At 36.6% G+C, this 25,054-nt stretch overlaps 1 protein-coding gene across 3 annotated transcripts in view; it reads right to left on the reverse strand.

Moving 5' to 3' along the window:
- RDX (radixin) overlaps nucleotides 1-25,054 on the reverse strand; it is a 95,035-nt gene that overhangs the window by 17,620 nt on the left and 52,361 nt on the right. For 2 of the 3 annotated variants that reach the window (XM_008020779.3, XM_073020900.1), the window contains 4 exons: nucleotides 18,082-18,242; nucleotides 16,430-16,522; nucleotides 13,514-13,756; nucleotides 9,729-12,311 (listed from right to left, as the gene is read on the reverse strand). In XM_008020779.3, the coding sequence (XP_008018970.2) occupies nucleotides 12,147-12,311; nucleotides 13,514-13,756; nucleotides 16,430-16,522; nucleotides 18,082-18,242 (662 nt within the window). In that variant the 3' untranslated portion in view covers nucleotides 9,729-12,146. Of the gene's footprint in view, nucleotides 1-9,728; nucleotides 12,312-13,513; nucleotides 13,757-16,429; nucleotides 16,523-18,081; nucleotides 18,243-25,054 lie in introns of those variants that run through there. The other variant, XM_008020782.3, reaches the window with a different exon arrangement.

Here is a 25,054-nt window from a genome sequence, read left to right on the forward strand (position 1 = left end):
ACAGATACAATACAAATAGGTAAATACATAGTATGCTAGATGGTAAGTGCTATAGAGAAAAATAAAGGCAAGAAATGGGTATGAGATACTTGGGGAAGGTACAATTTTAAATAGAGTTGTAAGAGGTGGCCTCATTGAGGTGACATTTAAGCAAATTCCTGGAGGTAGCAAGGGAGTGAATCATAACAATGTCTGGGAAAAAGTTTTCCAAGCAAAGTAAGAGGAGCTGGACCAGCTGGCTGCTTTAAAGAATAACAGGGAAGTCAGTGTGACTTCAATTTAACAAGAGAAGAGGAAATCAGCAGAGGAGGCCCAAGAGCTTTGGCAGGGACCAGAACAGATTAGGTTGCAAATGACCGCTGAAAAGGACACGGCTTTTACTCGGAGATGGGAACCCTCGGAAGGACTTTGAGCACAAGTGACATGGTCTGACTTACCTGTTGTAAGTTCTTAAAAGGCTGTAAAATGGCAAAGAGGAAATCAAGAAAACAGAATGGAAGGCTTTTGCAATAATCCAGGCAATCCTGTGGGTGGAACACTGATGGCTGTGGAGGATGAAGTGGTCATATTCTGGATACATTATGTATCTTGAATGCTGGGCCAACAGGTTTGTGACTGGACTGGATGGACTGACTGAGAGAGTCATAGATGTGGTCAAGGTTTTGGCCTAATTAGCTGGAAGAAGGGACTTGCCATTTATCAACTGAGAAGGGGAAGACTGAGGCAGGCGCAAGTTTAAGGAGGGAAGATCTTGAGTTTAACATAGTAAGTTTGAGATGCTTATTAGATATCAAACTGGAAATGTTATGTAGAGAGTTAGATACACACATCTGAAGTTCAGGGGAGAATTTGGTCAGAGATTTAAGTTTTTCAGCCTACAGGTGGTATTTAAAGCAATGACACTGGATAAAGTCACTAAGAGATCCAACTGTAGACAGAAGGACTGAGACTTGGCAGACTATAATATTAAGGGGTTGAGGAGGGAACCTCACTTATTCATAACACACAAACACATACAAAAGGTTTATTTTGTGTACCGGGAAAAACCATAAACTATTTACTGCTTAGGAGCATGTCTTTCTTATCTCCATATGCTTTGCATAGGCCTGGCACACACTCAACAAACATGGGGAGTGATACCTTCTAAGAGAATCGTAACTAGAATCCTTAAAAGGTAAACAAAACATATTAAAAATGGAGCCCAAAGGACTTGGCTACAAATATGAATATTCATAATACTGACAGATGAAAACCAAAATGACACAAGTTACTATTTATTAACATTTCCAATATGCCAAGGCTATAAACAAAGTATTCCATGTTTATTATTACAATCAACACTCACAAGATTAATAGTGTTACTTCTGTTTAATGGATGAGACAACTCAAGTTCAAATGGCTGAGTGGATTCCCAAGGTCTCAGAGGTGGCCAGGCCAAGATTTAAACTCGATGTGGAAATCCAAAACCCATGCAATTACCTCAACATCATGCTGCCTCACAGCTATCCCAAAGATTCTCTTATTTTTTTTGAGACAGAGTTTCGCTCTTGTCACCCAGACTGGAGTGCAGTGGTACAATCTCGGCTCGCTGTAACCTCTACCTCCTGGGTTCAAGCGATTCTCCTGCCTCAGCTTCCCGAGGAGCTGAGATTAAAGGTACCCGCCACCACGTTTGGCTAACTTTTGTACTTTTAGTAGAGTAGGGTTTCACCACGTTGGCCAGGCTGGTCTCAAACTCCTGACCTCAGGTGATCCGTCCGCCTCGGCGTCCCTACTAAAAATACCAAAATTACCCAGATGTGGTGGCACATGCCTATAGTCCCAGCTATTCAGGAGGCTGAAGCAGAAGAATCGCTTGAACCCAGGAAGCAGAAGCTGCAGTGAGCCGAGACTGCACCACTGTACTCCAGCCTGGGCAAGAGAGCAAGACCCTGTCTCCAAAACACATACACACATACATACACACACACACACACACACGAACTAAGATCAAAGTTTATAGGCACAAGAACAGTATCTGATCTAAAATCTAAACTCTAAAAGAACATTTTCTCAGCTTCATCAAGAAGTATCACATGAATAAACACTGAATCAAAGAATCTAAGTGACCTAAAGCTGAACAAAGTGGCCTCTCATTTTTCTATCTCCTGCACATTTTATCTCAGTTTTTCTTCTGGCACTTACTACCATACTTTCTATACCTCAATTTGAGTCCAAGACTCAACTCCCCGATTAACTACAATTCTCTTGGCAGAGTTGCAAAAAGTCTCATCGATCCATCTATCTCCCATAATTCCAACAGTGCACAAACAGCAATTGCTCTGAAAATCACTGAATGAATGACTCTGCATGCAAATGTATATATATCTTATTTTATGGAAAAGGGAATAAACATCATGCCTTTTCTCCTAATTCAGCATTCCTTTCATAGTACTATTACACTGAAAATCTTTTAAATGTCTAATGGTTAAGAGCTAAAGCATAATGGTTGAAAAATAAGAGGTGGCAGAGAACATTTTCCTATCTGTATACATCACACCAGTTATCTAGAAGACATACTTACTTGCAGTCTTCCCAATGCTTGAGTACAGTCCAAAAATTTACATACCTTAACCTGTAGAGATGCAAACCTACTTTTCTAATGGATACATTTCATACAAAGCCTTTTATACAGCTTATGTCCCCCAAATTCGTTTTAAACATCCTTAAAATATCAGTTATACTGGAATACAATATGGCATTCCAATATAACTGATTATAGTTTAATATAGTACATTAAACTATATCCAGAGGATTAGGTTCTGGGTTCTAATTCCAGGTTTTATATTGTCTGGTACAAAGCTTTTACAAAATGGAAGTATTATCTCAGGTTATTTTAAAAATGCATATAAATTACTAAATGGGTCGGGCGCAGTGGCTCATGCCTGTAATCACAGCACTTTGGGAGGCCGAGGCAGGTGGATCACAAGGTCAGGAGATCAAGACCATCCTGGCTAACACGGTGAAAGGTGAAATCCCGTCTCTACTAAAAATACAAAAAATGAGCCAGGCATGGTGGTGGGCGCCTGTAGTCCCAGCTACTTGGGAGGCTGAGACAGGAGAATGGTGTGAACCCGGGAGGCAGAACTTGCAGTAAGCCGAGATCACACCACCACACTCCATCCAGCCTAGGCGAAGAGCAAGACTCCATCTCAAAATAAAATAAAATAAAATAAAACAAAATAAATAAAATAAAATAAATTACTAAATGACAGGGATTTATATTGTACCTATCAACAAAAACTACTTTTAAAGGATGTTAATATTTCTTGAAAAATGATAGGCAGTTTAACCAACTTAAACGTTTTAAGAAACCCAAGTGAGCTACTATCAAGTACATTTGCAAATATTAATGGAATTAAGAAGTAAACTATTATTTACTTTTACATACAATGGAAGATTATATGTCCTTCAACAGCAAATGCTTTAAAAATACACAAATTTTAGGCCGGGCACGGTGGCTCACACCTGTAATCCCAGCACTTTGGGAGGCTGAGGGGGACTGATCACTTGAGGACAGGAGGTCAAAACCAGCCTGGCCACCATGGTGAAAACCCGTCTCTACTAAAAATACAAAAATCAGCTGGGCATGGTGGCACAAACCTTTAGTCCTAGCTACTTGGGAGGCTAAGGCAGGAGAATCGCTTGAACCCGAGAAGTGAAAGCTGCAGTGCATCGAAATCGCACCTCTGCACTCCAGTCTGGTTGACAGAGTGAGACTCTGTCTCAAAAAAATAAATAAAATAAAGTTACTGAGGAGAAACCATCTACCTGTAACTTAAATTCTATCAAAAGATTTTATCTACCTATATTCGAAAACCTTTATGGCCTAAAAATTGAGAACTAGATTGTATTAGGAATTGCCTGAGATAAACAATCAAAAGGAGGAAAAAAAAAATCTTAAGATGTCATTTGGGTACAAGCAGATGAATCAACTCATACCTCTCGCAAAAGCTAAATGGATGAGCATAATCAAGTACAGTTTTCAACTTTTAAAAAATCTAGGCCGGGAGCAGGGGCTCACGCCTGTAATCCCAGCACTTCGGGAGGCCAACGTGGGCGATCACCTGAGGTCAGGAGTTTGAGACCAGCCTGACCAACATGGAGAATGGAGAAACCCCATTTCTAATACAAAAATTAGCTGGGCATGGTGGCACGTGCCTGTAATCCCAGCTACTTGGGAGGCTTAGGCACGAGAATAGCTTGATTGAGGCGGAGGTTGTGGTGAGCCGAGATCACGCCACTGCACTCCAGCCTGGGCAACAAGAGTGAAACTCCATCTCAAAAAAAAAAAAAAAAAAGAAATCTATAGAAATTTCCAAAGTGAGTTGTTAAGGGTTGTCACAGCCAGGAAATAATTGTGCCTGTATGTTCTGAGATAACCTCTGAGTTGTTTTGGTAAACATAATTCTTTCATAATGAGCTGAAAGAATCATTTTACTAACCCCAAACTGTTTAAAAAAGAAAAAGAAAAAACCTTCAAATTTCTTCTAAAAGCCAGTACATTATGAAGGTCATCTGAGAGCAAAAAGAAGTTTGATAAACTATTGTTATAAGCATTACTCTGAGCTAATGGTTTTCAACTATAAACCAGTATTAAAACTTCAAACATACAGATATTAAGCCTCGGTTAGGCATACATTTTTGTGAAGATAATGCATCTAGAATGGAAGTGACCATAATCTGAATCCATAGAAATGCTCTGAAAAAGGACAATCTGATTCAGAACTATAAAATCAGTTATAAAAGCTAGAGTACGAGAGTATAAGACTTGGAGTCAGAACCCAGAACCAAATCCATTTGTTCTTGCATGTCTTTAATTTCTACTTCTTTTGTGCCACTAAAGAACCCATTCCTAAAAAGTCATAGATAAAAGAAAAGAAACTGAGGTTTTAAGTGTCTCAAAAGAGGTCAGCTGGAAAGTAAGTTCAGCAGAAAATACATTACCACAAGCATGAACAATATAGCAAACATGACAGCAAATTACACTTAAACATTTCCTTTATCAGAATTTCCTTTAAATTCATTCCCATGGCCATGGCCTTTCTTAGGCTAACTACAGTAGACATAGCTCTTCTATTATGCTATCTCCTCTGCACTTTCTAGTATACTTTACATCACAACATGAGTTTTCTTTTTCAAGCAAGGTTTAGTTATTGTTCCTTTCTGTAGCTGTGCCTTTCCAAAGCTACCAGTTGTCCTCAAATCAAATTAAACCATCTAAACATAGGATTCAAGGCTCCATAAATTCCTGGGCCCAACCCACTCTAGCTTTATCATCCTACAGTCAATGCCCACTGTCTATCTATTTACTTTCATTTCTACAGTCTAGAGACTAACCACTATACGTATTCTCTTCTGCTTTGCCTTTCTGTAACACCTTCTTCATTAAAAACTATTTTTCCTCTTCAAAAAACACAAACCAAAAGCACAGGCAACAACAACAAAATTGGACTTCTTCAAAATTAAAAACTTTTGTGCATCAAAGAAAACTACACTATATCAAGGGCGAAAAGGCAATTCACAATGGGAAAAAAGATTTGGAACTCCTACCTGAAAAGGAATTAATATTCCAAATCCTGGGATAATGGATTAATATTTTGAGTCCCAAATATAAAGAATTCTTACAACAGAAAATTAAGCAATTTTTAAAATGGGCAAAACTTGAATAGACATTTCTCCAAAAATGATATACAAATGGTTGATAAACACATGACAAGACGTCTAATTTCTTTTATGATTTGAGAAATGTATCAAAGGAAAATGCAAGTCAAAACCACAATGAAGTACTCCTTCGCCATTAGGATGGCTATTATCAAAATCAAGCAAGCAAGCAAATAAGCAAACAAACAAACAAAAAACCCAGAAAATAACAATTGTTAGTGAGGATGTGGCAAAATTAGAACCTTGTGCACTGCTATGTGAATGTAAAATAGTGCTGCTGCTGTGGAAAATATTATGACAATTCCTCAAAAAATTAAACACAGGGCCAGGTGTGGTGGCTCACGCCTGTAATTCCAGTACTTTGGGAGGCCAAGGAGGGCAGATCACCTGAGGTTGGGAGTTCAAGATCAACCTGACCAACATGGAGAAATCTCATCTCTACTAAAAAACAACAACAACAACAACAACAAAAAAAACAAAATTAGCCAGGCATGGTGGTGCATGCCTGTAATCCCAGCTACTCGGGAGGCTGAGGCAGGAAAATCTCTTGAACCCAGGAGGCAGAGGTTGCAGTGAGCCAAAATTGCATCACTGCACTCCAGCCTGGGCAACAAGAGCAAAACTCCATCCCAAAAAAAAAAAAAAAAAAAAATTAAACACAGAATTAACAGATGACCAAAAAATTCCACTTCTGGGTATGATGTATCCCAAAGAACTGAAAGCAGGGACTCTTAAGATATTTGTAAACCAATCTTCAAAGCAGCAATATTCACAGTAGTCAAATGATAGTGGTAATTCAAGTGTCCATCAATAACAGACAAATGGATAAATAAAATATGGTATATGTGTACAATAGAATATTGTTTAGCCTTAAAAAGGAATAAAATTCTGATACATACAACATAAACGAACCTTGAAAACATTATGCTAAGTGAAACAAACCAGACACGAAAGGACAAATATTGCATGACTTCACTTTTATGAGGTACTTAGAAACATCAAATTTATGGAGACAGAAAGTAGAGCAGTGGTCACCAAGGACTGGGGAGGAGGGAGGAATGGGGGATTATCATTTAATGGGTACACGATTCAGTCTGGGAAGATGAAAACGTCCTGGAGATGGATGGTGGTGATGGTTACACAACAACGTGAATGTACTTAATGGCACTGAACTGTACACTTGAAAATGGTTAAAATCATCAATTTTATGTATATTTTACGATAAAAAAAGATTCAACTGTAAACTTTTAACGTTATTAATCTTCTCAATATTTAATACAGATATTACCAATTACTCATATTTGACTGGTTTGTCAGCTGGGTCTAAAATGAGTCTTCCTAGGTTAGAAAAACTTTTAAAATTAGAGACTCTTTTAGAATAACTTTATTAACTGGTGTTTAAAATTTGGCCTATGAAATGAAAATTAAGTAATTTATCAGAAAGCAAGCATACCTGAGAAACGTATACTGAGTATTCATTCATATTCCCTGTCAGTTACTAATTTTCCTGCTTATTAATCCTCCTTTTATTGTGTAAGTTTCTTTCATCTCAAAACTGTTTTTATGAAAACAGCTAAAATTTAAAAGTAAATAATTACGTAAATGCAATGAGAGCATATAGAATTCAAATGCTAGACTTGAATTCCATAGACTTTTCAATATATATAAAAGGAGAGGGAGGGAGGAGATACATATTCCCTTATGATTCTAAAAAACACATGATTCCTAGGTCTAAAATAATACAAAACATCATATTTAAGTTGAAAAAAAATAAAAGGGATATCATAGCACACATTGTAACACAGTGCAAGAATTTCATATAATAAATCCATGTTTTATCAAAAGAAACTTTTCCAAAAATAGTCACATAAATAATCTTAGAAATTCTGATCGCATATTACCAGTAGGAAGATGGACATTTGGCTATACTGATTTAGTAATAAAAAACTAAAACCAGTATCACTATTTTTAGGAGCAAACTAAATAGCATGCATAAATATAAAAATAAATCCAAATATTTAAAATAATGATTAAATAAAAGTGAAGAACAATTAGAATAGGGTGGTAAAAATAATAATTTGCACTGATAGAAGCAACTAGCTAGCTATAAACATGGAGGAATCTGGGCATACAAATAACAGGAATCAACAATATGGCATTGCCATTTTAAAAGAAATGATATTGTAATAGATAAATGGAAATGATCTAAGAGCTAAAATAAATTAATATTTGAAGTCCCCTATATAGGCCAAAACAAAGGGTCACAATCATCCTAATCTTGTTTCTAAGTCCTTGAATATAGCCAGCACTTAATAAAAATGTATTGGCTAAATGACGACCATTAAATAAGAACCTGGAGCCATTGAGTAGCTAGGGATCTCCACAGCCAAAACATAAACCTGAATGCAAAGGATGTGTCATGGGGTATCACCTTAGTCAAGATCTTTAATGTAAAAATTGTGTAAGAAATACTTCAACTCCTAAAGTAGTATATATAACCCCAAATCAGAAAACTCTTGTACCACGGAGGTTAAGGGAAGTCAAAGTATTGAGGAGATAAATGGCAATTTTAACAGATAAATGTAAATCTGAGTGTCTATTACCCACAAATGGAAAGTAGCTGAACCACACAGCCATGATCTTTCCACAGGGAAAATGGTAGTTCTTAAATCTTGATAGATGGACACAGTAAGAGGTAGGACTACTAAGGAAAAATTGAGAGTTAAAATTATTTAATTGGAAAAGCTAAGGATAAGAATGTGGTAAGCTTTAACATATGGAACATGATAGGGAGCCAGTTTTTCCTAGTTACTAGTGTAGACTGTGGGGAGTCAGGCTGCCTGAACATTTCATAAAGTTATCAAAAACATTTGCAGAATCCAAAGAGCTTTTGTATGAGCTACAATACTGTCATTCCATGTGACAGACCACATTAGAATATTTGATAGGTTAAAAAAATGGAAGTGGCACAAAATAAGAAAATTTTGCTAAAGTTCTGTTCATTTAGAACAGACTCCAGAGAGGAACCTAACAGTACAGCTCCACACTGAACTGTTTTCTCTTATTCTTACTAATGGTATCTAAGCTTTGGTTTAGTCATTAGTTCAGTATATTAATGCTAAAGTTAGTAATCCCTTAGACTTTAGTTTCAAGCTTTAACTTTTAAGACTAATTGTTTTTATTGTGCATATGTAAAATGGGATGCCTGTGAATTAAAAAAATTTTTTCATTTCTAAACAAGGTGATCAATACTGGAACAGAATATAGTGGGATTTAAAAAAAAACCACAATAATATTGAAATACTTCTAATGATAAGAGTGACTGCCAATAAAATCTAACATAACTTTATAAGGGGCCATTCTAGCTCTTAAAAACTCTAGACATAAAGCAAAATATTATTTAAAATTCCATTTTCTGACAGGATCACAGTAAAAAAGTCACTATGTGTCCTTGAGAACAGAAATAAAAGTGACAGTTAAATATTACTATCAACAAAAAAATCTAGCTTTTACTATTTTTATAGATTTATCACTTATTTAAGTAAAAAATTAGTAAGACGACTTGAAAAAGGCAATCAACTTCTAGATTTATAGTAACTGCTTTATAATATAGCTCCAAAATAAGAACTTGTACTTTAAATAAATATACTTAGCATATGGTTCTTTAAAGAATGTTGAAATGTTAATAGTGAGATGAATCAACGACAAAAAACTGTATCTTCCTCAGGCAAAAGAAACTAACCACTATACAATAAAGGCAATGATTGGAAACCCTAAATTACATTTTGTTGTCAAGAAAGTCAGTTTAATTTAATAATTTAACTTTTCCACAGAATTAATCACTATTACTTCCATACCAAAGAGGTATCATTTTGGGGAAAGAGTAGATCTATGAGGATTTAAAATTATTTCCTATCTACTTCTTACTTTTAAGATGTGGTGATTCATGGCTCCAATAAAGATTGTAATTTTCAAGAAATATACAAGAAATCCATGTTAAATAACAACAGTGGACCTTGAAGGCATGAGCTTTTGTCACTTTATTGTTAACCAATGAATATTATCCAAAATTAGAGATGTAATTGTAACTTAATTGTACAACACAAAATTATGCTAATGGTAAAAGCCTACTGGGATTTACCAAATACTCATTAGTGTATTTTTACATTGACTATATGAACATGTGCTCGCGACTGCTAATGATAAGTTATAATTGGTTTAATCTCTATGAAATCCATATTGCAAATGGTTCTTGTTTAGAAAAATTCACACAGCCTTAAAAATGGATTAAATCCATTTTAATCCTAATCTACAAATAGATCATAAGAACAGCAAAATATAACTGATAATTTTTCAATACTGTATCAAACTGATGTAGCTATGGTAGTGCACATAATTCAAAATGAGGAAAATTAACAAAAATCCAATGAAAGTTCAGGTTTTTATCTATTATGGCAATTGCTTTAAAGTGAACATTTATGTTTCAAAACATGAATAGTAGGGTCCACCATCCATTCCTTTGATGTACTGCAAGTAGGAACATTGTCTTCCATAGGATCCTGAAGTATGTGCACAACCATGGTACAACAGTCACTTCAAGGTTAACCAGCTATGTTTTGTCCTACAAAGTTCAAAAAATATATTAAACGCAACCTTTTTCATAATGTCTGCCCAGATTAATCCTTTTAAAGTCAGAAAAATCAAAAAAACACAAGAGATATTTTCAGACACAACTTGAATCTACTGTGCATGAAAATGTTTAATAAAATGGCAATTTTAATAAATGTAAATTTGACTGTGTAATACCAAATGGAAAGCAGCTGAACCACACAGAGAAAACAAGGCTTTACGTATCTCCAAATTTAGCTGTTTTACAATAAAGAAAGTATTAGAACATGTGAATATTAGAACCTCCTTCTGACTGGAAAGATTTCTTCAGTAAGATATAATTGAAATTAATATAAACTAAAATTATAATTTCTAAAATAGAATTAACAAACAAAATTTAAGTATTTTTAGTCAGAGATTGAAAAAAAATAAGCACAGTGATCTAGAAGCCAAATATAATGATTAGGTAACTACCATATCAAGGTACAGACATTCTTCATGTTACAAGGTTAGCATCTCTCTCTCATACACACAAGAGTACACACACACACACACACACACACAGAGTCTCTCTCTCTGTCTCATTCCCCCTCTCTCTTACTCAGCCATCCCACAGCCCTCCAGGATGATAGTATACCAGTGAGGAGCTTACAATTTTAATATAAATCAGAATCCCCCAGTTTGACTCAACAAAAAGGCAGTTAAAAATTTAGCACTCTAAGATATTCTGAGGGAAAATGAAATTTCAAAAGTATTTCTTGATGATCAAGGCTATCATCATGAATTATAAAACATATAGCTTACACACTCCATTGTGTTTGAACAACCAGTCATCGCAGGTGTAGCAGTGAGGTAGTATTGTTGTCCCCTCCTCGGGACTGATGTTTTTATATGCTGCCCTTCCAGAAAGGTCCAGGTTTTAAAAAATAATTCAAATCAGTTACTGACAAATGTATATTTTCTTTTTTTATTAATCATCTGTTTTTCTAAATCAGTCTATAAAAGAACAAAACTTTAAAAATCTTGCAGAGGCTGTTTCATCAGTAAACTCTCCTAGGGAGCTACTACTGCTGTCTAAACCTCTGTGAAATGGTAGGCAGAAAAAGGCATCAAAGGATTAGAGGAGATAAAACACCAATCAATGTAAGCTGTTAAAGATGACTGTGATTAAATAACCAAATATCAAATATCCAATAAGGCAATTAAATTTGGATTTAAAAAAACTAACCACCAGCTGTACATACATTATTAAATGTTCTAATCTCTTTCATGATTCATAGCCTTATTCTACCTAATGATCAAAGACTGTCCACCGTGCTACCTACCATCATTTTAAACACTGCCTGATCTGTATGATGGTGGGATTATGGCTATGGACATGGCAGATAAGAGACGGGCACACTGAGAAAATATGAGAGAGAATGTGGAAATACACACAGGTTAAATATGGAAGGGACAAAGGAAACCCATAAAATGTTCATCACCATTATCCTTTAAAATGTACACAGAACTGAAACCACACATACACATTTGTCAGACATGATAATTAGTGTTAATCTTCAACAGAAAAAAAAAAGAAAGAAAGAAAAAAAATGTGAAAGGAGGCAATGGAACACCATTCTCCATTCCCTGGACCAAAAGAAAAAGAAAACCAAGCATGATATCATACTGCCTTAATGCTGAAGAGCTCCCCTTAAATCTGTCTTTTAGCTAGCACAGTCAAACCGGTGTAAGTGCTTTGGCAAGGTGGGATGCATTCCATCATATCTGCAAAGGCCTGCTTTTCTCTGTTGGTGGTTCAGCTTATGAAGAACATATATGCAAAATAACAGCTCTCACATTGCTTCAAACTCATCGATACGCTGCTTTGTATTGCCTTGTCGAATCTGTCGCAGAGTCTTGTACTTATCACGGCCTGCTTTAACATTCTCAGCATGAAGAACATCATTTTGTGTTTTCTTGGTTTCATCTCTGGCTTGGGCTAATTCTGAACTTAATGCCTATATTTAAAAAATTAAAAGTACAACAATTATTTTCTGAGATTTAAAAAAATTTATGAAAATGGCTTTAAAATGCATAAATACATATACCAAATCATTTCCACTGTGAAACCTTTTTCTTTAGTGTATAAGTTTGCTTTAGTAATAGTGGTGGCAGTGGTAAGGGAAGAATACACATGGCCTTTCATTTCCACATTTATCAACCATGGTATTTTGTACATTATTCTAAATGTCCTTAACTTCCTCATCTAATATTTGAAATGGCTAAAAAGTTCAATGCAGCCACTATAGACTAATATTACTATGAGATTTAAAATCTATACCTCAAGGGAAGCGTTCTCCAAAAGTCTTAATATATTTATTCTAACTATCACCTTATTTTAATATTTAAAGATTTCAACAATTAAAATATTAGATAACTTACTGGGAAAAAAGAAAGCTCTCATAATATTAAAATCCTCTACTTTGACCTAGTTATGTCCATGTAATATACTGACTTTTTGCCAATATAAAATCTGAACAAATAATTAAGATTATGCAATGTCTTAAACATAGTATATTAACTATCATTCTTTCCAATGTACATTTTATTTTATTTTATTTTTTTGAGACAGAGTCACTTCTATCATCCAGGCTGGAGCGCAGTGTCATGATCTCGGCTCACTGCAACCTCCACCTCCCAGGTTCAAGCGATTCTCATGCCTCAGCCTCCCAAGTAGCTGGGATTACAGGCTCATACCACCATACCGAGATAATTTTTGTATTTTTGGTAGAGGCAGAATTTCACCATGTTGGCCAGGCTGGTCTTGAACTCCTGGCCTCAAGCGATCCACCTGCCTCGGCCTCCCAGAGTGTGGGATTACAGGTGTGAGCCACTGTACCTGGCCCTCAATGTACATATTACTGATTAAAAACTAAATTCATTTGTTTTTCAACACATTAGAATACTTTATACCTTTTAAAATGGGTCAAGTTGTAATTAAATAACTCACTAAGGTCTGTTTATTCAAAGCTAACAGGTATTTGCTAATGGGTTCACACAACGGAAGAAATGAAATAACGACTATAGGCCAAATACCCACAAACCAATCACAAGGCCAGTCAGTATGAAAACTTCTATGTTCTTTTTAACTAAGTTTGTCTAAGATGGGGAAAATGCAAACTATATTTCAAATGTGCATACAACTGCAAATTTTAAATACCTGAAGTTGCTTCTTAACACGCTCATTTTTCTGTGTTTCTGTTACACGTTCTTCCTCGCTTCTATGGTTCATTACCCCTTCATTTGATAATTCAGCACTAGCCTCAGCATTATTCTCATCATGTTCATCATGTTCGTTTTCTGTTGGAGGAATGACTGGTGGTGGTGGAGGTGGAGGCGGGGCAGACATCACAGTTTTTAACTCTTCTTTGGTCTTTTCCAAGTCTTCCTGGGCTGCAAAAGCCTGAACATTAAAAATACGTTTATGAGCAACTTAGTTCAAAAATTAGTAATTAAAACAATCAAGTTATACTGCTTTTTTAACAGAAACTATATTTCAAGGTAATGAAATAAACCCTATTTATGAAAGCTCTATTTTCATAAAAGAATGCCAACAGGTAAAGGAGAAAATCAAAAGCATTATTATGCAAATCCCATTAGAATTACTAATTCTGCAAGCTTCAAGTCAGTGACAGGTTAAAAGAAAAACAAGCATACATGCAAAAAAAATAAGTACTAATTCTGGCAAGGATTATCAACTGTTTGCTAAAATTGTTGTGCAAACAGCTGATGAGAAATGGATATTCGTATAATGCCGAAGAATCCTATGCCGAATAGATTTTATTTGAGCCACAAGCGGAAAATGTAACCGAAAAATGGAGGAATGAGACTGTCTTTACTCAAATCCAATGATCACTAACAAATAGTAATGGTGAGTTAACTAGATACTGTCTTCTGATATGATACAATCTGAAATATCTAACATCACCAATTATTTGGGTGATCATATCATCTTGGTTTACCTGGAAAAGTCCTGTTACACTGTTGTCCTGGTGTAATTATGAACAATATCCCCTTTTTCTCAAAAGTGCTCCAGTTTAGATGTTAAATTATATGGAATTCTCACCTCTGATGCACTGTAGTCAAAAACATTTAATTTGAATTCCCCAGGTTCTAGATCTAACTTCTGGTTCACAGGAAATACTGGAGTTAAAGGATAAGGTCAATGACACAAGGAAAGAACTAAACAAATACAGGAGCTGGGACATTCTGTAGGTCCCTTCAATAAATCAAAATAATACAAAGAGAAACTGCCCTCCATTAAAAGAGACTTACAGCAAATAGAGACAATGTAAAGTCCTCTGAACACTTGTCTGGCAAATTAGCTATGAGACTTCTTGGGAAATTCTGAATATAGCCTAATATTCTATGAGATGAAAATACACTAAAATGAAATAGTACATACAGTAAGATTTCACGTTGAAAATATAAACAGGAAGTATCCTGGAAGGATATGTACTAAGGTTTTGCAGTACTGCCCCTAGTTTATGGGAATACAATTGTCTTTTGTGTGCATTTTCTAATTTTCTATAATTCACAGACTTGATATCTGTAATATGCTGATTTTTTAAAAGTTTACGTGTCTCTAAATTTCACAAATCATCCCTAAAAGGGATCTAAAAAATTCTAATAACAAAGTAGAGTAACTGGGAAATTAACAGTGGAATTCCTTTTGTAGTTTTATTTATATACAACTAATTTTCAATACATCTAAAACTTCCCAATGAAATTTAAACTGCTACTTACTTAAAATTTACTTAAGAGTAAAAGAAACCTTAAGATTTACTTAAGAGTAAAAGAAAACTGTTTTCTGTATAAGTACATTTTATTGTAGAAAAATCATCTTCTAAAACTAAATATCATCTTTGGGTGTAAAAAAATTATCTTTTCATTTAAGAGTTACTGTCATTTGAATTAAACTCTCATTATCTTATAGTCCCCCATCCCTCCAATCAAAGCCTGATTTTACAACTGTGTGCTACTTTAGACAATAGTGGTTTCATGTACTTAGGACTCATATTAGAAATCTCAGTATCAGCTGCACACAGTGGCTTACACCTATAATTCCAGCACTTTGGGGGCTGAGAGGGGAGGGCTGCTTGAGGCCAGCAGTTCGAGACCAACCTGGGCTACATCGCAAGACCTCTATTTCAACAAAAATAAAAATGATGGCGCATGCCTGTAGTCTCAGCTACTGCAGAGGCTGAGCGGGGAGGAGCCCTTGAGCCCAGGAGTTCAAGGCTGCAATGAATTATGATTGTGCCACTGCACTCCAGCCTGGGACACAGAGTAAGACCATGTCTCAAAAAAAATAAAAATAATTCAACTTCATATCCAATCACTGGTTGCCACGCCCTTTTGTGTCTACCACAAAATGTCTCTTCTCTCTTCCCATTCCTCTTTATTCTCATTTCCACATCCTCAGTTTGGGTCTTTATCTCTTAAGTATCCACTATCCCAATCCTTTCTTCACACTGATCACTACATGGTTTTTAGAAAATCATATCTGATCATGTTACAATCCTGTTTTGAAATCTTCTAAGCCCCAAGTCAATTGATACTCCCACTGCCTTGGTGTAGCAGAGCATTTATTTAAAGCCCTTCACAATTCCCTATTATCTAACTTGAGGGCTACATCTTCCAACATTTCTGAACAACACAAAGCTTCGGCTGCTTATTGGTTATCCTCAAATCTATTACATACATTCATACTTCCTATAGTCATTCAGTTCCCTCTGTCTGGAATGACCACCTCTTCAGTCTCTAACTATTCCCAATCTTATGTCCCAATCTTTCGTACCCCCAAAATTTAATTCATTATTCGAGACCCAGCTTAAATGTATATGGGTCTCCCAACAACTCTCTGGACCCCACAGAAATTAATCACCTCTTCTGTGTTCCCAAAGTACTTGGTTTATATCCGTAGATAAATATTTACAATACACATACACAAGTATTTTTCCCACTCTAAATTATGACAGTAACTTATATTCATCTCTATAAAGTCAGCATAATCCTGGGTACAAAAGCTATTCAAAGCTATTCAATAAAAGCTAGTAAATGAACAAATGATTACTTTGTGTTGCCATTCAGTAGCTTCCTCTTCCTTTTTCTTCTTGGCTTCTTCTAGAAGTGCAATCTTGGCAGTGAATTCAGCAAGTTCTGCTGCCTAAAGTAAACAATATAATTCCAAGATTAACATATTTTGAATAATCTTATAAGTCAACAAAGCTTTAATGTACATGCTTAGGCTGTTTATGTTTTTCTTAGATAGTCTTCCATTTAAAAAAATACAGTATTTCTTAAGATCTTAAATAGCTTATTTACAATAAGTCCTTGAAGTAATGAGCTAAGGAGGAGACAAAATTAAAAGATTACTATTATTCTACAGACAAGCAGTTAATCCTGCTTTCAGTAGCAGGAACTTAAAATGTGTAACTTAAAAGCTTTTTTAAAAAAACTTTCATCAATAAACTATTTGTTAAAGTCTACAAAAGAGAAAATATATTTATATAATGGTATATATACTTTAAATGGCACTTTGTCAAATCATCTCATGTAATTCCCCAATAATCCTAACAGGTAGTATCATTCCTTTTTTTTTTTTTTTTTTCCAGACGGAGTGTTGCTCTGTCTCCCAGGCTGGAGCTCAGTGGCACAATCTCAGCTCACCGCAAACTCCGCCTGCCGGGTTCAGGCAATACTCCTGCCTCAGCCTCCCAAAGTAGCTAGGATTACAGGTGTGCACCACTATGCCTGGCTAATTTTGTATTTTTAGTAGAGACAGGGTTTTGCCATGTTGGTCAGGGTGGTCTTGAACTCCTGACCTTAGGTGATCCGCCTGCCTCAGCCTCCCAAAATGCTGGGATTACAGTCGTGAGCCACTGCACCCAGCCATCATTCCTGTTTTCAAAGGGAAGGAACTGAGGCTCAGAAAGACCCAAAGACACATACATAGCAAGTAGCATGTGTGAACTAATATTTAAATCCAGGATCTTTTAAGTAACATGCTTATACCTCGTTATTTGCAAGTCCACTAAATAAACAAAAAACTCCAACCAATTATGGCCTATAGTTATCTCATAGGAACTATAACATATTAATTTATCTAAAGCAAAAGATGCCAACTGACTTATTGTGGAATCTGTCCAATGTCAAAGTGAATCAGAACCTTTTACTGACAACAGACTCCATTTACAAATAATCTATAGAAAAATATCGGCCGGGTGCGGTGGCTCAAGCCTGTAATCCCAGCATTTTGGGAGACCCAGATGGGCGGATCACGAGGTCAGGAAATCAAGACCATCCTGGCTAACACGGTGAAACCCCGTCTCTACTAAAAAATACAAAAAAAGAGGTGGCAGGGGCCTGTAGTCCCAGCTAATGTAGTCCCAGCTACTCGGGAGGCTGAGGCAGGAGAATGGTGTGAACCTGGGAGGCGGAGCTTTGCAGTGAGCTGAGATCCGGCCACTGCACTCCAGCCTGGGCGACAGAGCGAGACTCCGTCTCAAAAAAAAAAAAAAAAATCTTATTCTTTTGTATTTTTAGGTTTTTGTTTAGGCAGAAATAAAAGTTTTAGGTTTTTGTCCACACTTTGTTATTAAGTTACATATTATCTTTGGATTGCTTTCCAGAAAGCACAAAATGGTTGCTTTTTGTTTTTTCTTTTTAGAGGGTTCACTCTATGCTTTTATTTAAACTTTTTTCTCTAAGAAGACAGTTCCTTACTAGCTGCTCCTGATTCTTCATCTGGTCGGCAGCTTGTTTTGCTATGGCAGACTTCGCCTCTTCAGCAGCTCGACGCTCTTTTTCAAGCCGTTCTGCTTCTTCTTTTGCTCGTTTTCGTTCTTGATCCAGTTCTAGAGCTTTTCGAGTCTGTTCTTCTAGTTCTGTGAAATATGTGTATTCCCCCCAACAGTGATTAATTCCAAACATTCTCATTATCAAAAGAAGCTAAAATAGTAGCAAGAAATCAAATCTGTTCAGTTTCTAAAAATTAGCACACAAGTAAATACGTATATACCTCTTTGTTTTCTTGAGACAGGGTCTTGCTCTGTTGCCCAGGCTGGAGTGCAGTGGCACAATCATAGCTCACTGCAGCCTCTAACTCATGGGCTCAAGCAATCCTCCCACCTCAGCCTCCCTAGTAGCTAGGACTACAGGCGCTATACCTCATTTCTAACTTGGCAAAAGCCTAATAATTTTTAAAGAGACATGAAAATCTTTTGCAATTCAAGTTATGTAAAAAGGCTACAAGCACATAACTTTGTTTTTAAGAAATAATCTCTCCATGTAAAGTTTTGATCTCAGTAAACAAACTGCCATGTTTCAGAAATCTATAATACATTTTTAACACTTACCATTAAGTTTTTACTTACCTAAACTAATAAGTAAATCCAAGAAATTAAGATTGAAAACAGTATTTACTGACTTAAAAATAGGAATTTTGATGTAAATTATATGAATTATTGAAAAATGTGAGTTACTGGTATATATCACTTCCTACGGCATGAAGATAAGTAATATTGGGAGATAAATAACATGAATTTTAATCCTTAAGTGTATAGATCACTAAATCAAATCTCTTTTCTTATTCCAATGAGTTGAACAGGAAAGGAAAATAAATTTTTAAGAGAGTTTAAAAGTTCTAACTTTAAATATTATTTTGACAATTATTTAAGCCCTGTGACAGAAGACAACAGAATGCCACCTACTAAGACAGTACAAGGTCCTACAAAGAATGATTCTCCCTTACTGTATACTAACAGAATGTGTATGTCATGAAATTTGAAAGCTAACTGTAACTTACAAGCTTTTACTTACTGTCCTTAATTTTGTTGGTCTTGATCAGAACTAGTTAAGTAACTGCAGTTAAGACTTGGAAGGTTTTAGGCCGGGTGTGGTGGCTCATGCCTGTAATCCCCAGCACTTTGGGAGACCAAGGTGGGTGGATCACTTGAGGTCAGGAGTTTGAGACCAGACTGGCCAACCTGGTGAAACCCCATCTCTACTAAAAATACAAAAATTAGCCAGGCATGGTGGTGGGCGCCTGTAATCCCAGCTACTTGGGGAGGCTGAGGCAGAAGAATCGCTTGAACCCAGGAGGCGGAGAGTGCGGTGAGCCAAGGTTGCACCACTGCACTCCAGCCTGGGCAACGGAGCAAGACTCTGTCTCAAAAACTACAACAACAAAACAAAACAAAACAAAACAAAACACTTGAAAGGTTTTGAGAGGGTTGGAGAAGAATGACTCTTTGGTTAGGTTTTAAATTCTTAATAAAATAATACAAAAACCACAGCAATTAGGCCAAAAAAAAAAAAAAAAAAAAAAAAAGAAGAAGAGGAAGAGGAAGAAGAAAGAAAAAAGAAAAAACAAAGGGTATCCAAAGTGGAAGGAAAGACGTCAAATTAACATTATTTGCAGATAACATGATCTTATACCTAGAAAAACCTAAAGATCCTACCAAAAAAAAAAACAAAAAAAAACTGCTGGAACTGATAAATGAATTCAGTAAAGTTGCAGGATGCAAAATCAACATTAAAAAATCAGGGCTGGGCATGGTGGCTCATGCCTGTAATCCCAGTACTTTCGAAGGGCAAAGTGGGAAGATTGCGTGGGCTAGGAGTTTGAGACCAGCCTGGTCAATAGAGTGAGACACCATCTCTTCTTAAAAACTAAAATTTAAAAAAATCAGTAGCCATTTATATACACCAACAGTAAACAATCTGAAAAACAAACCAAGAAAGCAATTCCATTTACAATAGCTTTAAAAAAATAAATAAATAAAACACCTAGGAATCAATCTACCCAAAGAAGTGAAAAAAGGACACTGATCTAGGTAAAGGTTTTTTGTGTAAGACCACAAAGGCACAGGCAAAGAGAGATAATAGGTATTGTATCAAGCTAAAAAGCTCTGTATAGCAAAGGAAACAACCAACAAAGTGAAGAGATAAACTAAAGAACGAAGAAAGTGTCTACAAACTATCTAAAAAAGGACTAATAACCAGAATATATAAAGAACTCAAACTCGATAGCAGAAAACCAAATAATCTCATTTACAAATGGGCAAAACATCTGAACTGACATTTCTCAAAAGATGTACAAATGGCCAAAAGCTATATGAAAAAAATGTTAAACACTATAATCACAGAAATATAAATCAAAACCACAATGAGATATCATCTCACCCCAGTCAAAATGGCTTGTATCAAAAAGACAGGCAAGGCTGGGCAAGGTGGCTCACGCCTGTAAATCCCAGGACTTTGGAATTTATAAAAATTAGCTGGGCATGGTGATGCATGTAATCGCAGGTACTTGGGTGGCAGAGGCTAAGAATCACTTGAACCCGGGACGTGAAGGCTGCCTGGGCGATAGAGGAAGACTCCGTTTACAAAAAAAAAAAAAAGGCAGTAACAGATGCTGGCAGGGATGTAGAGAAAAGGGACACTCATACACTATTGGTGGGAATGCAATTTAGTAAGACCGCTTTGTAGAACATTATAGACAGACCTCAAAAAACTAAAAATATGGAATTACCATAGTATCTAGCAATATCACTACTGGGTGTTTATATCCAAAACAAAGGAAATCAATACATTGGAGATAGTTGTACTCCTATGTTTATTGTAGCACTATTCACAATGGCCAAAACATGAAGTCAACCTAAGTGCCCATCAATAAATGAATGGATAAAGAAAATGTGGCATATACACACTATGGAATATTATTCAGCCACAAAAATAAATGAAATCCTGTCATCTGCAGCAATATGGATGGAACTGGAAGCCATTATGTTAAGTGAAATGTTCTCACTCATATGTCAGAGCTAAAAAGGTGGATCTCATAAAGATAAATAAACTGGTAGTTACCAAAGGCCAGGAAGTGGGTGGAGGGAACTGAAGGGAGGAAAAAAAGAATATAAATGTATTTATTACTACTGAACGGTATACTTAAAAATGGTAAAGATGGCTGGGCCCGGTGGCTCATGCCTATACTCCCAGCAATTTGGGAGTCAGAGGTGGGCAGATCACCTTACGTCAGGAGTTCGAGACCAGCCTGGCCAACACGGCAAAACCCTGTATCTACTAAAAATACAAATAATTGGCCGGGCGTGGTGGTGGGCACCTGTAATCCCAGCTACTCGGGAGGCTGAGGCAGGAGAAACACTGAAACCCAGGGGGCAGAGATTGCAGTGAGCCAAGATAACACCACTGCACTCCAGCCTGGGCGACAGAGTGAGACTCTATCTCAAAAAAAAAGAAAAAAGGGAAAAAAAAAAAAAAAAAAAAGGGTAAAGATGTATATATTCTTCATTATATATGTACATTTTACCTCAATAAAAAATAAATAATATAAAAATTCTATGTGGCCATTTGGCTATAAAGATAAAATGTACATAGCACTGTATGTTACCATAGCTAAATTCTAGGATTACTCATTTTAGAATCTGTCTTCTAAAATTCAGACAATCAAGCTGGCCTATCAAACTTTTCTTTTTTTTTGAGATGGAGTCTCTCTCTGTTGCCCAGGCTGGAGTACAGTGGCACGATCTCAGCTCACTGCAACCTCCGCCTCCCAAGTTCAAGCAATTCTCCTGCCTCAGTCTCCTGAGCTGGGATTACAGACGTGCGTCACCACACCCAGCTAATTTTTGTATTTTTAGTAGAGACGGGGTTTCACTATGTTTGCCGGGCTGGTCTCAAACTCCTGACCTCAGGTGATCCACCTGCCTTGGCCTCCCCAAGTGCTGGGATTACAGGTGTGAGCCACTGCACCTAGCCTCAAACTTTTCTTATGATTAATTCTTTTCATCTGATTGACTGATATATAAAACAACACCCACAAAGCTCATGGTTTTATCTTCCATCTAAACAAGCAAACAAATAACTAAATAATTGAAAGCAGGGTCTCAAAGCAGTATCTGAACATCCATGTTCATAACAGCATTATTCACAATAACTAAAACACAGAAGCAACCTGAGTGCCCATCAACAGATACACAGGTAAGCAAAATGTGGTATACAAATAGAATATCATTCAGCCTTAAAGGAAGGAAATTCCGACATATGCTACAACATGGATGAACCTTGAGGACATTATGTTAAGTGAAATAAGCCAGTCACAAAAAGACAAATACTGTATGATACCACTTATACAGGCAGAATACTCAAAATCACAAAGACAAAAAGTAGAATGGTGGTTGCCAGGGGTTGTGGGGAGGGGGGAAATGGGGATTGTTTAATGGGTGCAGAGTTTTAGTTTCACAAGATGAAAAGAATTATGGAGCTGGATAGTGGTGATGGCTGCACAACATTCCCAATATATTTTGTACCAACGAACTACATTACTTAAAAAGGCAAAAAACTGACTGGGCACGGTGGCTTACGCCTGTAATCCCAGTACTTTAGGAAGCCGAGGCGGGCGGATCACATGAGGTCAGGAGTTTGAGAACAGCCTGGCCAACATGGTGAAACCCCGTCTCTATACTAAAAATACAAAAATTAGCCAGACATGGGGGAAGGCGCCTGTAACCCCAGCTACTCGGGAGGCTGAGGTAGGAGAATCGCTTGAACCCGGGAGGCGGAGGTTGCAGTGACTCAAGATTGCACCATCACACTCCGGCCTGGGGGACAAGAGCAAGACTTTGTCTCAAAAAATAAAAAATAAAAATAAAAAAAATTTTTAAACAGCCAAAAACCTCAATGCTCTATTTTCTCTCATAATAAAAATTGTTTCCGTACTATGCAAAAGAGAAATAAGTCTGGATCACAAACTTAAATTTTGAAACATTCCCCAATATTCATTTTTATCAGCTTTTTGTAATAAAGGTCAATTTGAAAAATGACAGATAAGGCATAGCTATTTTGTGGTATACTAAGAATTGTATAAAAGTGTAAGTTTTAAAAAACATTTAAAACGAACTCTGAAAACATCAGGTCTACTCCAGTCTCTTCTAAAAAAGGAAGGTTTTTAACAGTCATATATCCCGTAAATGGTTTCTGCTGTTTCCTCTCCAATTAACTGAGTTAATACAGGAGTTAGCAAACTACAGCTCATGGAGTAAACCCAATCTAATGCTTTTTTTTTTTGTTTTACTGGAACATAGCCACCCTCATTTGTTTAGGTATTATAGTACACGGTTGCTTTCACACTGCAATAGCAGAGGTGAAGGGACACAGACCATGTGGTCTGAAAAGCATGAAATATTTATCATCACTGGTAATCAAGAAATAAACTACTGACAGAGTATCCTAATCCAAAAATCTGAACTCCAAATTACTCCAAATTCCTAAATTTTTTGAGCATTTGCAGGACACTCAAAGGGAATGCTTACTGACAGCACTGCAGATTTTGGAATTTTGAATGAGGGATGCTTAACCTGTATATTCACTATATATGCACCAGAATGGCTAACAAAACCAAACCCTAACAATAAACTAGTGGAACAATTGGTAAGGGCATAGAGCAAATGTACTTTCAATCATTAGTAACAGGAATAAAAACTGATTCATGGCTGGGTGCAGTGGCTCAGGCCTGTAATCCAGCAATTTTGGAGGCCAAGGCAGGCAGATTGCTTAAGGCCAGGAGTTGGAGACCAGCCTGGCCAACAAGGTATAACCCTGTCTCTACTAAAAATATAAAAATTAGCCAAGCGTGGTGCTGCACACCTGTAATCCCAGCTACTTGGGAGGCTGAGGCATGAGAATTGCTTGAACCTCGGAGACTGAGGCTGCAGTGAACCGGGATCATGCCACTGCACTCCAGCCTGCGTGACAGAGCAACACACTGTCTTAGAAAAAAACAAAAGGGACACATGCAATATGCATGTCCAAAAAGCACATGGAAACACACTCAGCGTCACCAGGTATTAGAGATATGCAATAAAAACTAAGATACCACTTCATACCCATTAAGATTACTATAATCCAGAAGACAAACATTAATAAGTATTGGTGAAATGTGGAGAAATCAAACTTGCTGGTGGGAATGTAATATGGTACAGTCACTTTAGAAACCAATGTGGCAGTTCCTCAAAAAGTTAAAGACAGTTACCACACGACCCAGCAATTCCACTCCTTTGGTATACACCCAAAAGAAATGAAGACATACAAAAACCAAAAACCTACACAACAAATGTTCATAACAGCATTAGTCACCTTAGTCAAATACTGGAAACAATCAAAAACATCAGATTTCAAACAAATAAATAAAATATACCATATCCATAAAATGAGTTCGAGACCAGCCTGACCAACATGGTGAAACCCCGTCTCTACTAAATATACAAAAATTAGCTGGGTGTGATGGTGGGTGCCTGTAATCCCAGCTACTCAGGAGGCTGAGGCGGAAGAATTGCTTGAACCTGGGAGGTGGAGGTTGCAGTGAGCCGAGATCACGCCATTTTGCACTCTAACCTGGGGCAACAGAGCGAGACTCCGTCTCAAAAAAAAAAAAAATAGAGTGGAGTGCTGGTAAATGCCACAATACGAACGAACCTTTAAAATGTTATATTAAACAAAAGAAGCCAGTCACAAAAGACATTTTGCATGATTCCATTCATATGATTGTCTAGAACAGACAAATCTTTAGAGAAAGATTAGTGGTTGTCTAGAGCAAAGGGAAGGGGTACTGAGAAGAAATGGGAGAGACTGCTAATGGGTATGGGATTTCTTTTTGGAATAATGAAAATGTTCTAAAATT

The sequence above is a fragment of the Chlorocebus sabaeus genome, chromosome 1 (assembly GCF_047675955.1).
Source record: "Chlorocebus sabaeus isolate Y175 chromosome 1, mChlSab1.0.hap1, whole genome shotgun sequence".
Classification (NCBI taxonomy): Eukaryota; Metazoa; Chordata; class Mammalia; order Primates; family Cercopithecidae; genus Chlorocebus; species Chlorocebus sabaeus.